Raw genomic sequence first — 15564 nt, 5'->3', positions numbered from 1 at the left:
TGACAATACTGGAATTGTCAATTCTTTACCTCATATTATGCAAAAAAACACAATTTCCCAACTTGTATAGCTAATGCACATGCACGTTCTCGAGATGATTGATAGGTGATGTCTGTATCTAAAAGTCCTTAGATACATACAGCATGTGTAGTGCTTGAAATGGGTGGGCATTTACCGTTATGCAGTAACTGCACTTTTAGTGTGTTTGTGTCTTTTGTTCGGGGCAATGGAGGAGTCAGGAGACAGCGAAGCAGGTTCAAGGTCTGTCGTTAATTTCTCCAACACACAATCACAATCGACGGTCACCGTTGGAATCAAAAATAAGGGATAACAAAGGGAAGCACTACCGGCTTGGCAATATAAGTAATATTTTAATGATAAACTTAAACAAAAGACACAAACACACACATGACGGACAGCTGGCCTGGCCATCTCACTCTCGTCGCACCACCATCCGTATGACTTCTGTATGACTTCCTTTCTTCTGCAGAACACTAATTCAGATTTTAAGAATATTTTAGCTCTGTAGGCCAAAATTGTGATGCTCCAAAAAGCACATAAAGAAAGTAAAAAGTAATCCATAAAAGTCCAGTGGTTTAATCCATGTCTTCAGAAGTGATATGATAGGTGTGGGTGAGAAACAGATCAATATTTGTCATTTTTTGCTAGACAGCAGGGGGTGATATGCAGAGAAGAATGTGAAGGTAAACTTGTCCACACATATCACATCACTTCTGAAGACATGGATTAAACCACTGGAGTCTTGTGGATTACTTTTATCCTGACTTATGTTTGTTTATTTAGCTTTAAAATGTTGCCACCCATTCACTTGCATTGTACCTACAGAGATGAGAAATTCTTCTAAAAATCTTCATTTAAGTTCAGCAGAAGAAAGAAAGTCACACACATCTGGGGTTGCATGAGAGTGAGTAAATAATGAGAATTGTCATTTTTGGGTCATAAATTGTCAGATCTGGATGAAATTGTTAATGAGAAGAGAGGTTTGGAAACATTTCTAGAAAGTATTACAGTGAAACAAAATGAAGATTTGTTGTATTAATATATTATTTAATAAGAATAGCATATAAGGCCCAAGTATTTTAAAATTGTGTCGTTTCTGCACCAGCCCCAGAGCTCTAACACTCACGTCCGAATTCACTCATTTAGTTCACTTACTGCTGAGATATAGTGCACTAACTGCCATTCACTATATAGGGAATAGTGAATGAGTTAACTATAGCAGACACAGCCACTCTCTTCACCATACTATCGCCGCGTGCCCGCACATCTCACACGCGCACGCCGCGCGCACCTCGCTGTGCACGCGCAGAAATGCTGTCTGTTCGCGCTCCAGTTGTCGATCACGCGAATGGCAGCGATTAACTAGGATGTTTATAAGGATTTATACAGTTAATCCGCCTGAAATAGCTGCGATATTTTCCAGTATTTTCCAGGACCCCTGCGAGGGCGCGGAGTAAATGCATAAATACTGTTTATGACATCAGGGACAAATCACACTTATATATTGCTGCACTAATTTAAAAATGTACACTTAAAAACTGATGTCATAAGGGCCCAGTTACAGAATCATACTGAAAATGGCCATTTTATTACACAGCAAAGCCTGCGTTAACATTTACCTCAGCATACTGCCTGAAGTTGGAGCTGTGACTTTAATCTTGAAATATCCGCTTGTCTTGGTGTTAAATGAAGGCATTGCATGACGAATCTATAATTTTTTTCACAGTGTGGAGCGAAGAAAGTGTTTCACTTTGAAGAGTTTGAAGCTGCTGCACTAATGGTTTGAGTGAGAGTCTCATCACTCAAGCGGAAGCGTCTCATCGCGCGCAGCTGTGTACTTCCGCTCTCGTAAAAGTCCCATCCAATAATCTCTCAATAAATTACACATGAATTCAAATTAAACCCAGTAATGTAACGACAGTAACGCCACACATTGTAAAGAAGTAAAAAAAAAAACATTAGAAATTAAGTGTGAAAGTGAAAGTAAAAAGTACCCAATTTTTAACCTACTCTAAAAAAAATAAGGAAACATGCTAGTTGAAATACTGGCTTCTCCGATAATAAAGCTACAGCCAGTATATTCTACTTTGAAGTTTTCATTACGGCCCGGAAATTTCTGTTTATGTTTTGGCCTGTGTGATCCCGCCCACTGCCCACTGGAAACTCATGGAATTCAGAAAACGAACTGGATCAGAGATAACAGATTCCACCCGACTTAAAAAGTCTCACCATCCGTCTAAAAACCACCATGACCAGAGGCGTAGTAAGACAAGGATAAATATTGGAGATGCCTTTGGAAGATGGAGACAGCTTAAAGCCCAGAAATCCTTTCAAACGGATGCGGAGTTGGTTAATTTACATGTCAACATTCTGGCAACCCGCATGAGCTTCGAGTCTGGGGTGGAGCAGACAACTCTTCAATTTTTTTGAATCTGGACTGCAGTACCCATTTCAAATGCTAGTTGTCAATCTTACATTTAGTACCTTTAAAGCTAGTGATGTGAGAAATCAAATTCATATCTTCATGCAGCTGAGAGATACATATAAACAAATCAGAAACGCATCGGATTTCAATTATCTTCACTGTAATACAATGACTTCAGATCAATCATATTGTTGTATTAAAAAAGGCTCAGGGCAACAAACACAGTTTATCAGAAAGCAGGTGTCTCAATATGCTTTTAAAGTTATTTTAATTAGACAAATCATCTAAAAAACACTCACTCCTGCAAGAGACGCTGAATAAACAAAAACAAATCTAGTGCGCGTTTACATGGAAAAACAAATGGATGGTTGCGAAAGCCCCTTACAGTTGGTGGAGGTCTTTGGCCATTGTGCCTTGCTCTCTTATACGTGTTTCTCAGATTATGAGTTGTTTAAATGCTTTGTCAGGAAAGATGTTCAACTTGGAAATGTGTGTCTCGAGATTCTCGCATTCATTTCCAGTCTGTTTTGTTCTGTCTGATTGAACAGCCCCTGATCATAGTCTGAGCCGCTTCACCACTGAGTTCAGCCGGATACCTCTGCAGTCTGTGAATATTGCTACTCTACATACAACTGTCCTGAATAAAACACAGTGTGGTATTTCACTGTTATTATGAAGCTTGAGTCTGGAGTAGGAATCAGTGCAAGTGTAACACCAAGTGAAAGGTCTATTGAAGTGTTTCCCCTCCTCATTTTACTTTTAATATTTGAGAATACGAACAGTAAAGTTCTTTGTCATTATATAACAGTGCTGAATGGCCCTCTTATGGACTAAGAAAACAACATCTTAAAAGACAGCTGACTTTCAAATTAAAATATTAGTTCATATATATTAATATTCATATATTTCATATATAAAAGTAAAATAAATTTTCATGGTTCAGTCAGTACTCTTTATTTTTGTAATAATGATCAGCAGACTGATATTTTTTCCAATCAGTAACATTTTTACTGTTATCAGTTACTGCCCAAATGGGTAAAATCCACCATCGGTTGACCTCTAGAAGAAGGCACAATATATCGGCAGCAAGATACACGAGGAGCAGGTGAAACTAATTTCATGAACAAGGACTAAACAAAGAAGAGTGATGAGGGAACGAGGAGGCGGAGTCGGAGAAGCACATGGCAAGACAATCACAAAGCCATGTGCTAACAAACAAGACAAACTGACTAGAGTCCACATGGAACAAACACAATGACAAGACAACAGAGCACATGGCAATGAAGCTATCATTAGCATGTGCTCAAACAAACATGAAGATCACAAAGACAAACCATAGAGCATGAGTGTCCGGATCCTGACTACATGCCCTAAACATGGAACACAGACTAGACAGAAGAGCACCCGGCAAGCCATGCGGTCACACGGTCACGTAAATGCTAGGATCCTGTCAACACAATAAACATGAATGACAATGGTGACAGGATCCTGACAAGCTTTTCTTGATCAATATTATTGTATACATACAACCTCTTTTCATTTTAACGTTTAGCAATGACTGAAATACAAAAGGAAGTTAAGTGAACTCAATGTGCATTTGATTTTCCACTCTCCAACATTCTGAAGGGCTCCAAAAAGCCCCTTTAAATCTTTCATACACTCTATAGCAGAATGCTTTGATAACTTAGCATCAACAACTGCATAGGGAGCCTTCTCTGTACGTTATCCATTAAACAAAAAAGAGGGATCAGTCTAAGAATCCCCATCCTCCTTTCTTGCCAAATAGAGACACATGAGTCTCATACCTTTCTCTCATTTTGCCTTCCAAACTCAAGGCTTTATATTATTCCAACCTTTTTTTCACCATTCCAGTATTTAATCTGCTCTGCCAAAAGTATGCAGCATGTTTTCACTCTTCTGTGCAAATGTTAGTGTGACTTGAGCCAAACATAACATTGTGAACTCTCCCTCCCTGACTGTTACTCCAACAAAATGCTGCTGGGAAGGTTTACATTACAGTAGGTGCAGTTTCGTCTGTATTTCTGCATTATGGTGAAGTGTAAATAAGAGAACACGGCATTACAAGTGTGGCAAGCACAAAGAGAGCACATTGTTTTGTGTGTTTTAGAAGAAACACCTGAACAACAAACCATTCTGCTTTCTCCTGTAACCGCCAAAACACCTCAGGGAGTGACCCTATTGCCTCTCTAAGGTCAACGGGCATCCTGACCCGATAAGGGCTGTTCACATGGATAACAAGAGACGGGAAGCCTCTGATGGGCAGACTATCAGAGGTGCTGTTGTTGTAGATTTCACAGTCACTAAAGACTGAGGGATCTTGCTGTAAATGTCACAGAGAGACTCTTTCATGGCTTAATTTGACATGCATGGTGACCACTTAAAGAAGGGGGAGGGACATTAGCAGGTCATGAGAGAAAGCAGTTTGCTAACACATCTCACATGATGTCCTTGGGTCATGCTTTTACGAATCATGTGAACTTTGTCTTAGGAGGGCAAAAACAAAGCAAATACTGTGATCAAGCTGCATTGCACTATTTCTGATATCATCTATCATTTTCGACTGGTCACAGTGGTCTTGCCAGAGATCTCTCTAATTGAAAAATAAGTTCAATCATCTGAAACATGAGGTCATTAATACCATGTATTACACGTCTCTCTGGAAGACTCGATTCTGATTGGTCAGTGGCGCCATCTAGTGGTCTGATATTTCTCAGTAACAACCACACAAATTCTCAGATCACTGTGCGATCTCTACAAGTATGCTAATAAATTAATGTAAAATCCTTTCAAATCAAATTAATGTTTCATGTGTATTTATTTGGCAAGTAGCCTTGAAATAATGAGCACAATTAGCAGTCCTTCATTTTTTCATTCCTTCATTAATTACAAAAGAAATACAAACAGGACAGATTTAAACTGTTCAGCAATTTCATTTCAACGCAAATCCATAAAAAATGTCCAAGAATTGATTTATTTGCCAAGTAGGTGTGTAGTAAGCAGTATAAAGTATAGTCAGCTGGTTGTTTTTGCTAACAAACCTGCACATTTTGCCTTACATAGCCTGCATTAATACCATGAACAATTTCCTCATTAACTCAAGAAACAGTGACGATTTTTCTGTTTTTAATTGTCTTAAAAATGTAACACAAATATGTTTTTTAAAGTTTTAAAAAGCTGCTTCATATACATTACAGATGCAAAATAATATGTGCATCCAAGAAATACAGAAAGAAGATAAAAATAACTACATGCAGGACAGAAAGGACAATAGAGACAATGTGTAGAGACAGCGAGGATTATATGGCACACACACATGATTAAGTTATCTTTGATGCATTAGAGGCCTTGGGGCATGTGGGAACTGATCATAAAACTACTTTAAATAAAGGCCCTCTGTTCTCGTGCAACTCAGTCCTCAAGAAAGTCCCACTCCTGCACAATCATGTCTTTGCAACATCATTAAAGCATTTACAACTTTGACAAACATTGACAAATACACCATCTTAAAAGATATTGAATCATATACATGTTTTTGTATATTATTCAATAGATATTGACCAACAAAATGTGCTGCAAGATCACTCCATGTCATCATAAAGAACAATCCAAGTGTTGGTCAAAGATGCCAATTATGGGCGATTTCTGAGGTCTTCTGAAAGTGCAGGCTTACATTTGATGACAATCTTTAAAGGTCCAGGGAGATGGAATTAAACCGTGTTACAACACATACAGTCTTATCACAAATTCTCAAACATAAATGTATGGACAATGAGTGCACTTTACATGCTGCTCATACCTGTACTCAGATCATTTTTTAAGTTGAAGTGTACTTGTTTGAGGCACGGCTGTTGCTTTGATCAGATCCTCTCTCCGTCACTCTCAGCTTCATGCAGGACTGCTTGTCGTCCATGGCTAACATTTCAGGCGGCAGACACCAGCAACACAGACAGGACTGGAAGCAAACATGGGAAGATAATTGATATTTATCTGATACACTGCATCATGAATAAAACGTATAGAGTAGATTTAAAGATCATACTTGCAGAAACATGAAGCTGAATAATGCTATGAAATTGAAGATATTTGTACACTTAAAAAAACAAAACAATATTTATGCATTATGCAGTTCATGCATGTCTGAATACACGAGAGATACACATGATATACGAGAGAACATTTGATTTTTAGATTATTTTGAATAAATATCTCTTACCCTGAAGCAGCTCTTGAAGCGCTTGCTAACCATGTACAAAGCGATTGGGTTGATGCACGAGTTCACTGACGCCATGTTGATCCCGATATAATCCAGAACAAGGAAGAAACTGCAGGTACACAAACACATTTGGAGTCATCCTCTCAAACCCTCCAGCACCTCAAAGTCATACTTACATTTCTGCTCACACCTTTAACTGTATGATTCAGAATCCTCTTATTGCTTGCATTCAATGCACCCGGATTATTTAATTTACCCCATCTTGGATATTAACCAAAACTACAAACCTGGTCCCATCTTTAAAAAATTGGTTCAAGCAAAGTAGTGTAATATTTGTCAAATGCATGTTTGTTTTCAAAACGAGGATGACGGCAAGGAGGCTAAACCAAAAATTAGGCTAAACCACATTAGGTAATCACATTCACATACACACGCAAACATGTGTGTGTGTGTGTGTGTGTGTGTGTGTGTGTGTGATTAATTTTCTTGGAGAAAGAGGTGAAGGAGGAGGAGGAGGAGGAGGAAGAGGAGGAGGAGGAGGAAGTCATGAGGGTAAACCCTGTGTGCAGTTTGTTTTTTGAACAGCAGCACATTGCCTGTACAGCTGGACTTTCACTTACTGCCCCCTGCTGAAAACAGTTGATACTTAAAGATTTAAATGCTCCGATGGCCAGAATATTCCTTATTACAGTCCAGGGACATGGTTAATTAAAAAAAATGTTATGCTTTCTTTTTTCATAATTACCATAATTGCACTGAATTAATTAGTTAACTTTTGAATAATTTGGCATGAGCCTGTTATTTTGTTTTTTGCCTGTTGGTCATTCGAAATTATATCAATGCTTGTTTCCTGTAATATGTTGAAACAAAGTTGTCATTTAGAAAGCACAAGAATTCAATATTGTTCACTCAAGTCAGCACAGCTTGAGCTCAATTAGCACACAATTACCCAGGTGGAAACACTAATAGTCGAAATTGATCACACAACAATCAGAATCTTCAGTAGATAGATAAAATGCCAGAGTCAGTTCATTCAGTTTTAGAACAAGGGATCCAGAGAGACATGGAGGAAGAGGTGGAGGACAGCGGAGAGGAGGAGGAGGAGGAGGAGCAGTAGGTAGTGGAGGAAGAAGTGAAGGAAGAGGTGGAGTAGGGAGAAGAGGAAGAGGAGGAGGTGGAGGAGTAGAGAGTGGGGAATGAGGTGAAGGAGGAAGTGGAGGAGGAGTAGGGAGAAGAGGAGGAGGTGGAGGAGTAGGGAGAAGAGGAGGAAGAGGTGGAGGTGAAGGAGTAGGGAGAAGAGGAGGAGGAAGAGCAGTAGGGAGTGTAGGAAGAGATGAAGGAGGAGGTGGAGGAGTAGGGAGAAGAGGAGGAAGAGCAGTAGGGAGTGTAGGAAGAGATGAAGGAGAAAGAGCAGTAGGGAGTGGAGGAAGAGGAGGAGGAAGAACATTATGAGTGTAGGAAGAGATGGAGGAGGTGGAGGAGTAGGGAGAAGAGGAGGAGGAGGAAGAGCAGTAGGGAGTGGAGGAAGAGGAGGAGGAAGAACAGTATGAGTGTAGGAAGAGATGAAGGAGGAGGTGGAGGAGTAGGGAGAAGAGGAGGAGGAGGAAGAGCAGTAGGGAGTGGAGGAAGAGGTGAAGGAGGAGGTAGAGGAGTAGGGAGAAGAGGTGGAGGTGGAGGAGTAGGGAGAAGAGAAGGCGGAAGAGCAGTAGGGAGTGGAGGAAGAGGTGAAGGAGGAGGTGGAGGAGTAGGGAGAAGAGGACGAGGAGGAGGAAGAGATAAAGGAGGAAGAGCAGTAGGGAGTGGAGGAAGAGGAGGAGGAAGAACAGTAGGGAGTGTAGGAAGAGATGGAGGAGGTGGAGGAGTAGGGAGAAGAGGAGGAGGAGGAAGAGCAGTAGGGAGTGGAGGAAGAGGTAAAGGAGGAGGTAGAGGAGTAGGGAGAAGAGGAGGAGGAGGAAGAGCAGTAGGGAGTGGAGGAAGAGGTGAAGGAGGAGGTGGAGGAGTATGGAGAAGAGGAGGTGGAGGAGAAGGGAGAAGAGGAGGAGGAAGAGCAGTAGGGAGTGGAGGAAGAGGTGAAGGAGGAGGAGGTGAAGAAAGAGGAGGAGGAGGAGGAGGAAGATGATGATGACGACAAGGAAGAGGAAGGGCAAGGAGACAAGCAGTCTAGGATGAAATTCGTGCCACTCTAGTTGACCATGTCCTTGTCCATTCTATGACTATGAGGGATGCTGTGGCAGAATCATTGTTTTGTTGTTGTTTGGTGTACAGTACATTAAGGAATACAATTGTGCAAATGTTTACATTTGAGTCTTCTATTGTGTTCATCATGTGAAAAGGTTTTTGAGGGGGAGAAACTCAAGCAACATCACTTATTACCGTGTGTGTTTGAGGGCTTGTGTGTCACGTTTTTCCAACAAGATTGAATGTTTTTGAGTGGAGAGCTTCATTTTGACCTGAAAATAGGACGTTTGGGGAATTGGGTGAGAAGTAATGGATTTGTGTTTGTAGTTTGAGAAAAGGAATAAGCAATGGAGGAAAAACTGTAAAGTGCTCTAGTTATGCCAAGTCCCAACATCCAGAAAGTCCCTATAAACTTTGGACATTTTGAATCTGCCCTTCTTAACCATTGAACGGGTCACCCTAAAATCATAACCCTGCTGTCATTTGATGCCTCTGCCATGTTTATCCCCCTTAAGTGCTGCTTTTATATATTATTATTGTTATTAAGTTTGACATATAGCCATTTCTGAATTCCATCTTAAAGTAATTGTTTCTAGACTACTGTTTGCAAGAACTGATGTCCACCTGTAGCCGAATGTAACACTGCAGGGCTTATTTGTATCTTACCTCAAAAGCTCACAGCGGTTAGGGTCCTTTTCTTCATAAATGGTCAGCTTAAGAATCCGACTGAGATGAAGTGGAAGCCAGCACAGCGCGAAGACCAGCACCAGACAGAACACGGTTTTAGCCACCTCGCGCCTCTGTGGGGCACATTCATATTTAATGATGATTATTTCGCTGGGTGATCACAGTCCTTTTAGGAATCATGGGAGCAAATCTCCAGAGTGTTTCTGAACTTTATGACTTGTAATGAAAGAGAAGGGGATTTTTCACCTCCTCTTACTATGTAACAGTATGAAGTCTTTATATGTGTGCAGAGAGTACATGCATATACTTCCAAAGCTCTGACCTGTTTAAGCTGATCGTTCAGGGCAATTTGAACTCCGTTCTTCTTTCGGAGCATTTCGCAGGTCATGAGAGTGTAGAACAGGGCAGTACAGGCCAGCGGTATACAGAAGTAGAAACTAAAAAGCCACCAGTCTTTGGCTGACTTATAAAACTGCAGTTTAACAGAGATACCAAATTACCACCGACAAGTAACTCTGAATACTGCTAATAATTGTAACAAGAAGGGGATTAAAAGATCTAAGGTATCATGCCTAGAGTTTGTTTGACATGCACAAACTGACCTGCATGAACTTGGATTTCTGCATGGGATGGAGCAAGCAGATCCTGAGGTGCTCTCCTTTGTAGTCCATTGTGATCATGTCAAAGGCAACGGCCTCAGGCACCGCAAGTAGGATAGACAGCACCCATATCAGAATAATTTCAATGGCTGTCCATTTGGGCACGCCAATGCCTTTGATGCGGTTCCATGATGCCACTGCCCGATACCTTAGGGTCAAAGGTATCAAAGCCAGATGTGAGATGAATTGGTGCTAAAGTTAGACTTAACATACTAAGCGATACAAATGAAACAAAAGATAAATACCTGTCTATACTGAGTGCACACAAACTCAGCACCGTAATGCCAACGGATGCCTTTTGTATGAAGGGAACCAGTTTGCAAAGTCCAACACCAAATGGCCAATCTTCAGCCAGAAGCTGGAAGACAGGTGCTGTACTGTCAGTGCAATTTAAACTGTTTTAAGTGGCCCATTACTGAAAGGTGATATAAACAGGTCTTAATAATAAGTCATTTCAGTCAGATTTGGGATGTCTTGATGAATTCCCTCATGTATTAATTCATTGTGAACCTAAAAGTTATTTTTAAAATGGTTTGGTCATCTGATAAAAGTAATCGTTATATTACTAACATCTCCCCATTCTTTTATTGCTGAAAGATCTCCTTTTTATCGGTTAAATATTAGATGCATGCAGACATACGGTATGTCACATGTGGATTTAACTAAAACATACGTTGAATCTACTGCAGCGGTCGGCAAACTTGTTTACATGGAGAGACATTTTTTATTTCAAACTTCAATCGCATGCATCTGTGTTTAAAGATTCGAGATTGTAAAAATGCTTCTATTTTGCATTTTTAATTAAATATTTATTTTCATAAAATAATTATATTATCAACATAACACACTCATACATATGTGTGTGTGTTTGTGTGTACGTGTGTGTATGTTTGTGTGTGTGTGTGTATGTTTGAGTGTTTGTGTGTGTGAGTGTTTGTGTGTGTGTTTATGTGTGTACGTGTGTGTGTGTGTTTGTGTGTACGTGTGTGTATGTTTGTGTGTGTGTATGTTTGTGTGTGTGTGTGAGTGTGTATGTTTGAGTGTGTGTATGTTTGTGTGTGTGTGTGTGTATGTTTGAGTGTGTGTATGTTTGTGTGTGTGTGTGTGTATGTGAGAGTGAGTGTTTGTGTATGTTTGTGTGTGTGTGTGAGTGTGTGTGTGTGTGTGTGTGTGAGTGTGTATGTTTGTGTGTGTGAGTGAGTGTTTGTGTGTGTGTTTGTGAGTGTGTGTGTGAGTGTGTATGTTTGTGTGTGTGAGTGTGTGTGTGTTTGTGAGATATGTATGTTTATGTGTGTATGTTTATTTTGTGTGTGTGTGTATGTTTATGTTTGTGTGTGTGTGCGTGTGTGTTTATGTGTGTCTGTGTGTGTATGTGTGTGAGTGAGTGTTTGTGTATGTTTGTGTATGTGAGTGAGTGTTTGTGTGTGTGTGTGAGTGTGTATGTTTGTGTGTGTGTGAGTGAGTGTTTGTGTGTGTGTGTGTGTGTGTGTGTGTGTGAGTGTGTATGTTTGTGTGTGTGAGTGAGTGTTTGTGTGTGTGTGTGTGTGTGTGAGTGTGTATATGTGTGTGTGTGAGTGAGTCTTTGTGTATGTTTGTGTGTGTGAGTGAGTGTTTGTGTGTGTGTGTGTTTGTGAGATATGTATGTTTATGTGTGTATGTTTATGTTTGTGTGTGTGTGTGTGTGTGTGTGTGTGTTTATGTTTGTGTGTGTGTGTGTGTGTGTGTGTGTGTGTGTATGTATGTGTGAGCGTGTATTTATCACTTTGTGGGGACCAAATGTCCCCATAAGGATAGTAAAACCCGAAATTTTTGACCTTGTGGGGACATTTTGTCGGTCCCCATGAGGAAAACAGCTTATAAATCACACTAAATGATGTTTTTTGAAAATGTAAAAATGCAGAAAGTTTTCTGTGAGGGTTAGGTTTAGGGGTAGGGTTAGGTTTAGGGGATAGAATATAAAGTTTGTACAGTATAAAAACCATTATGTCTATGGAAAGTCCCCATAAAACATGGAAACACAACATGTGTGTGTGAGTGAGTGTTTGTGTGTGTGTGTGTGAGTGTGTATGTTTGTGTGTGTGAGTGTTTGTGTGTGTGTGTGTGAGTGTGTGTGTGTATGTTTATGTTTGTGTGTGTGTGCGTGTGTATATTCGCCTATTTTCAAGATTCATGCCTTTATATTTTTATAACACAATTCCATCAAATTGAACTGTGTAGTTTTTAACCAAATATAAATCTTTTTTTTTTTTTTTTTTTTTAAATACATTTAATATTTTTTATGGAATTTTGTCATAAACGAGTAAATCTAACAATGATGTATTTATTTGAGTGCAGTTGAAGTGAATGTTTCACAGAGCATCATGTATGTGCTTAAACACAGTTAACGACACAAATCTGCCTTGATTAGTGACCACGAAATTTTGTGGAATCTTAAATATTTTAAATGTATTTTGTGTTATGCATATTTCAAAATCCTGAAACTTTATTTCCAGGTTTAGTTTATATTTAGAATCAGAATTGAGTTTTTTGTAGTTTTGAGAGTCACTCACATTCTGATTTAAGGAGTGTGTTTAAATACTGTCAAAGATTAGTAACAGTTCTTATTTTCATCACGCATTTATCTCAAAATCAAGCGCTGCATAAATCGATCAGCGCCAGAAGAATCGGGACGCGCTTGTTTAAGTTAGCCTATTCTTCAGATTTATATATGGATTAATTGCGGTCTGAAAACCGGTACAAAAACTGTTTTCTGGAATACCAACATTTCTAAATGATAATAATAAACAACAATAATGAAATATAAAGGTGTGCTGCAGAAGCCACATTTAATAAAGTCAAGAAAAAGATCCTTACTTTATACATGTTGATGGGGATGTCTATGACGATGTGCAGCAGGTCCCCGAGCGCCAGACTTGCGATGAGGATATTAGGGCCGTTCCGCATGCATTTATTCTTATAAATGATTCTGAGCAGTGTGGAGTTTCCGATTATCCCAACCACAAACACTAGGCATGAAACCACCGTGTTAATATACTTGAAAGTGTCCCTTATCTCCGTGGGTCCTGTGCACATGGGTGGCAGCACTCTTGTGCGTCGCGTCACGGACACATTCAGTTTCATTGAGTCTCTCCCAACAGCAGATCTGAGTGTTGGAGACCTCTGCTCAGAGTCCTTCTCTTGGCCGCATATCAAGACGAGGTGCGCCGTCAGGAGAACAAGCAAATGAACTATGCGTCTGGTTTCCATCATTTGAAACGGTTGTTAAATATTGTTTGATAAGTTTGTCCCAACGCAGAAGATGCTTTCAAGCATTGAACAAAACCCGTCGACTCTCGATGGCAGACTGAAAATACCGAAAAATAGTTAAAGAATGAAGCTCTTGACGTCACTCAGTAAAAATGTGAGTAAATCCATGAAAACTCCTGCAGAATGAATAGAAAGTCTCAAAACGACGAAATCAACCTCCTTCTCTTGACCATATCGTTGGGTTTAAGTGTTTTATCCGTCTCCACAAATGACCCTCTCCTCACTGGCCCTCCCACCCGGTCCTTTCTGCTGAGAGGACCACAGAAAGAGAGAGATGCTGACTGCACATGTGATGAAGGTTAACTGATATCGGATTCACTTAAATGCCAACTTAAACTAAAATGTGTTCCCCAACAACACAATCAAAATAAAACTAATAATGTGTGCTGGCTTGTATTTTATTTTTGTTTTTTGGAAGAATATCTCAGCTCTGTAGGTCCATACAATGCAAGTGAATGGTGAGCAGAACTTTGAAGCTCCAAAAAGCACATAAAAGTAATCCACAAGACTCCAGTGTTATGAAAGGTGTGGGTGAGAAACAGATCAATAAATTAAAGTGATTTATTTATAAATTTTTTTTACAAAAAATCTCCACTTTTACTTTCAGAGTGTGAAAGTGGAGATTTACAGTACATGTCGAGGGTAAGTAAATGGGGTGATCTATCTGCCATTTTGGGGTGATCTGTCCCATTAATGCTCTTTGAAATGAAGAAAATCTACCTCCCTATTATGCAAACCTTAAACTGAAACCTAAACATACTTGTACTCAACAATTTATATTTTATTATTTCTTATGGTCTGGATATTTTATTAATGACTTAGACTTGGTTGAAAAGTGAATCTTATAGTTCACTGGCTGTATAGGGGGACTAGCTGTTGTTTTTAAGAGCCATCTTAGGGGGGTCTGTGTATCTCAGCGAGTATTGACCCTGACTATCAGTCGTGAATTTGAATCCAGGGCGTGCTGAGTGACTCCAGTCAGGCTTCCTAAGCAACCAAATTGGGCCGGTTGTTAGGGAGGGTAGAGTCACATGGGGTAACCTCCTCGTGGTCGCTATAATGTGGTTCTCGCTCTCGGTGGGGCGTGTGGTGAGTTGTGCGTGGATGCACACGAAGCCTCCACACGTGCTACGTCTCGACGGTAACGCGCTCAACAAGTCACATGATAAGATGCGCGGATTGACGGTCTCAGTTGCGGAGGAAACCGAGATTGAGGCGAGTCACTACGCCACCATGAGGACTTAGAGCGCATTGGGCTCCAAACTGGGGAGAAAATCCACACACACAAACACAAAAAAATAAATGTCATCAGGAAAAACAGTTTTTAAGGTTTGGAACTGAAAGGTATCTTTGTGTCTGATTATAAATGTATTATCTTTGACATTGTCTCCAATAACAGTGATGGTTATCAGCGTATTAGAACCACTTATTCATGTTTTATCACTGATGAATCCGCTTCATTTGAGGATAGAAGTATTAATTTTAGGGATTGAGTCTGTATAAATGAGATGGTGAACCTGTCTGACGAGCTGTGTTCATCAGTCCTGAACGACATTGCTCCCTTGAAGAGGAGATCTGCCTCAACTACAAAGTGTCCATGGATGAACAATCAAATTAGTGCATACAAATGTGTATGTAGAAAGGCAGAGCAGAGATGAAAACATCCAAACTTCAAGTTCATGTATTACACTTGAAATATCAGTTGGTTTTATGTAATCGCAGAGTTAAGGATGCCCAATGACTTCTGGCTGCGAGCATCCTGGAGTACGCAAACATTAAGCGGGCCATCTTGCAGCGGGTCGGCCACAAACTGGAACAACACCGGCAACTCTTCAGTATGCTGACTTACAGTGAATGTTGTCGCCCGTTGGCCTTCGCCCAACAGCTCCGTGATGATTGAAGGAGGCTGCTGGCAGCGGAGCCCGATGCAGAAGCTGTTATCAATCTTGTGGTACTAGAGCAGTTCGTTAGCAGGTTACAAAAAGGGACGGCTGAGTGGGTCCAGTGCCATGGCACGGCATCGCTGACAGAAGCATTTGGACCATTGGCGGCAT

At 40.2% G+C, this 15564-nt stretch overlaps 3 protein-coding genes across 7 annotated transcripts in view; all 3 read right to left on the bottom strand.

Moving 5' to 3' along the window:
- LOC127645778 (basement membrane-specific heparan sulfate proteoglycan core protein-like) overlaps positions 1 to 15564 on the bottom strand; it is a 458523-nt gene that overhangs the window by 170355 nt on the left and 272604 nt on the right. The gene's annotated exons all lie outside the window — the stretch shown is intronic.
- LOC127643210 (macrophage mannose receptor 1-like) overlaps positions 1 to 15564 on the bottom strand; it is a 247488-nt gene that overhangs the window by 84516 nt on the left and 147408 nt on the right. The gene's annotated exons all lie outside the window — the stretch shown is intronic.
- On the bottom strand, positions 5266 to 13705 carry LOC127643157 (endothelin receptor type B). Its single transcript, XM_052125756.1, has 8 exons — positions 13058 to 13705; positions 10450 to 10562; positions 10148 to 10352; positions 9868 to 10017; positions 9525 to 9658; positions 6681 to 6789; positions 6264 to 6419; positions 5266 to 6150 (listed from the first exon to the last, which is right to left on the bottom strand). The coding sequence occupies exons 1-7, from the start codon at positions 13451 to 13453 to the stop codon at positions 6282 to 6284; spliced, it is 1245 nt and encodes a 414-aa protein (XP_051981716.1). The 5' UTR covers positions 13454 to 13705; the 3' UTR covers positions 5266 to 6150; positions 6264 to 6281.

This window comes from Xyrauchen texanus, chromosome 1, assembly GCF_025860055.1.
Source record: "Xyrauchen texanus isolate HMW12.3.18 chromosome 1, RBS_HiC_50CHRs, whole genome shotgun sequence".
NCBI lineage: Eukaryota > Metazoa > Chordata > Actinopteri > Cypriniformes > Catostomidae > Xyrauchen > Xyrauchen texanus.
Note: the sequence above shows the minus strand (reverse complement) of the source record. Positions and strands in the feature narration are given on the sequence as shown.

Excerpts from the sequence above, each read along its gene's own strand:
- LOC127643157 (XM_052125756.1), bottom strand. The coding sequence starts at position 13,453 with ATGATGGAAACCAGACGCATAGTTCATTTGCTTGTTCTCCTGACGGCG. Across the intron at positions 6,790-9,524 it reads AACCGCTGTGAGCTTTTGAG|TTTCTTCCTTGTTCTGGATT; the intron begins GTAAGATACAAA and ends GTGTACCTGCAG. Across the intron at positions 6,420-6,680 it reads GCTTCAAGAGCTGCTTCAGG|TCCTGTCTGTGTTGCTGGTG; the intron begins GTAAGAGATATT and ends GTTTGCTTCCAG.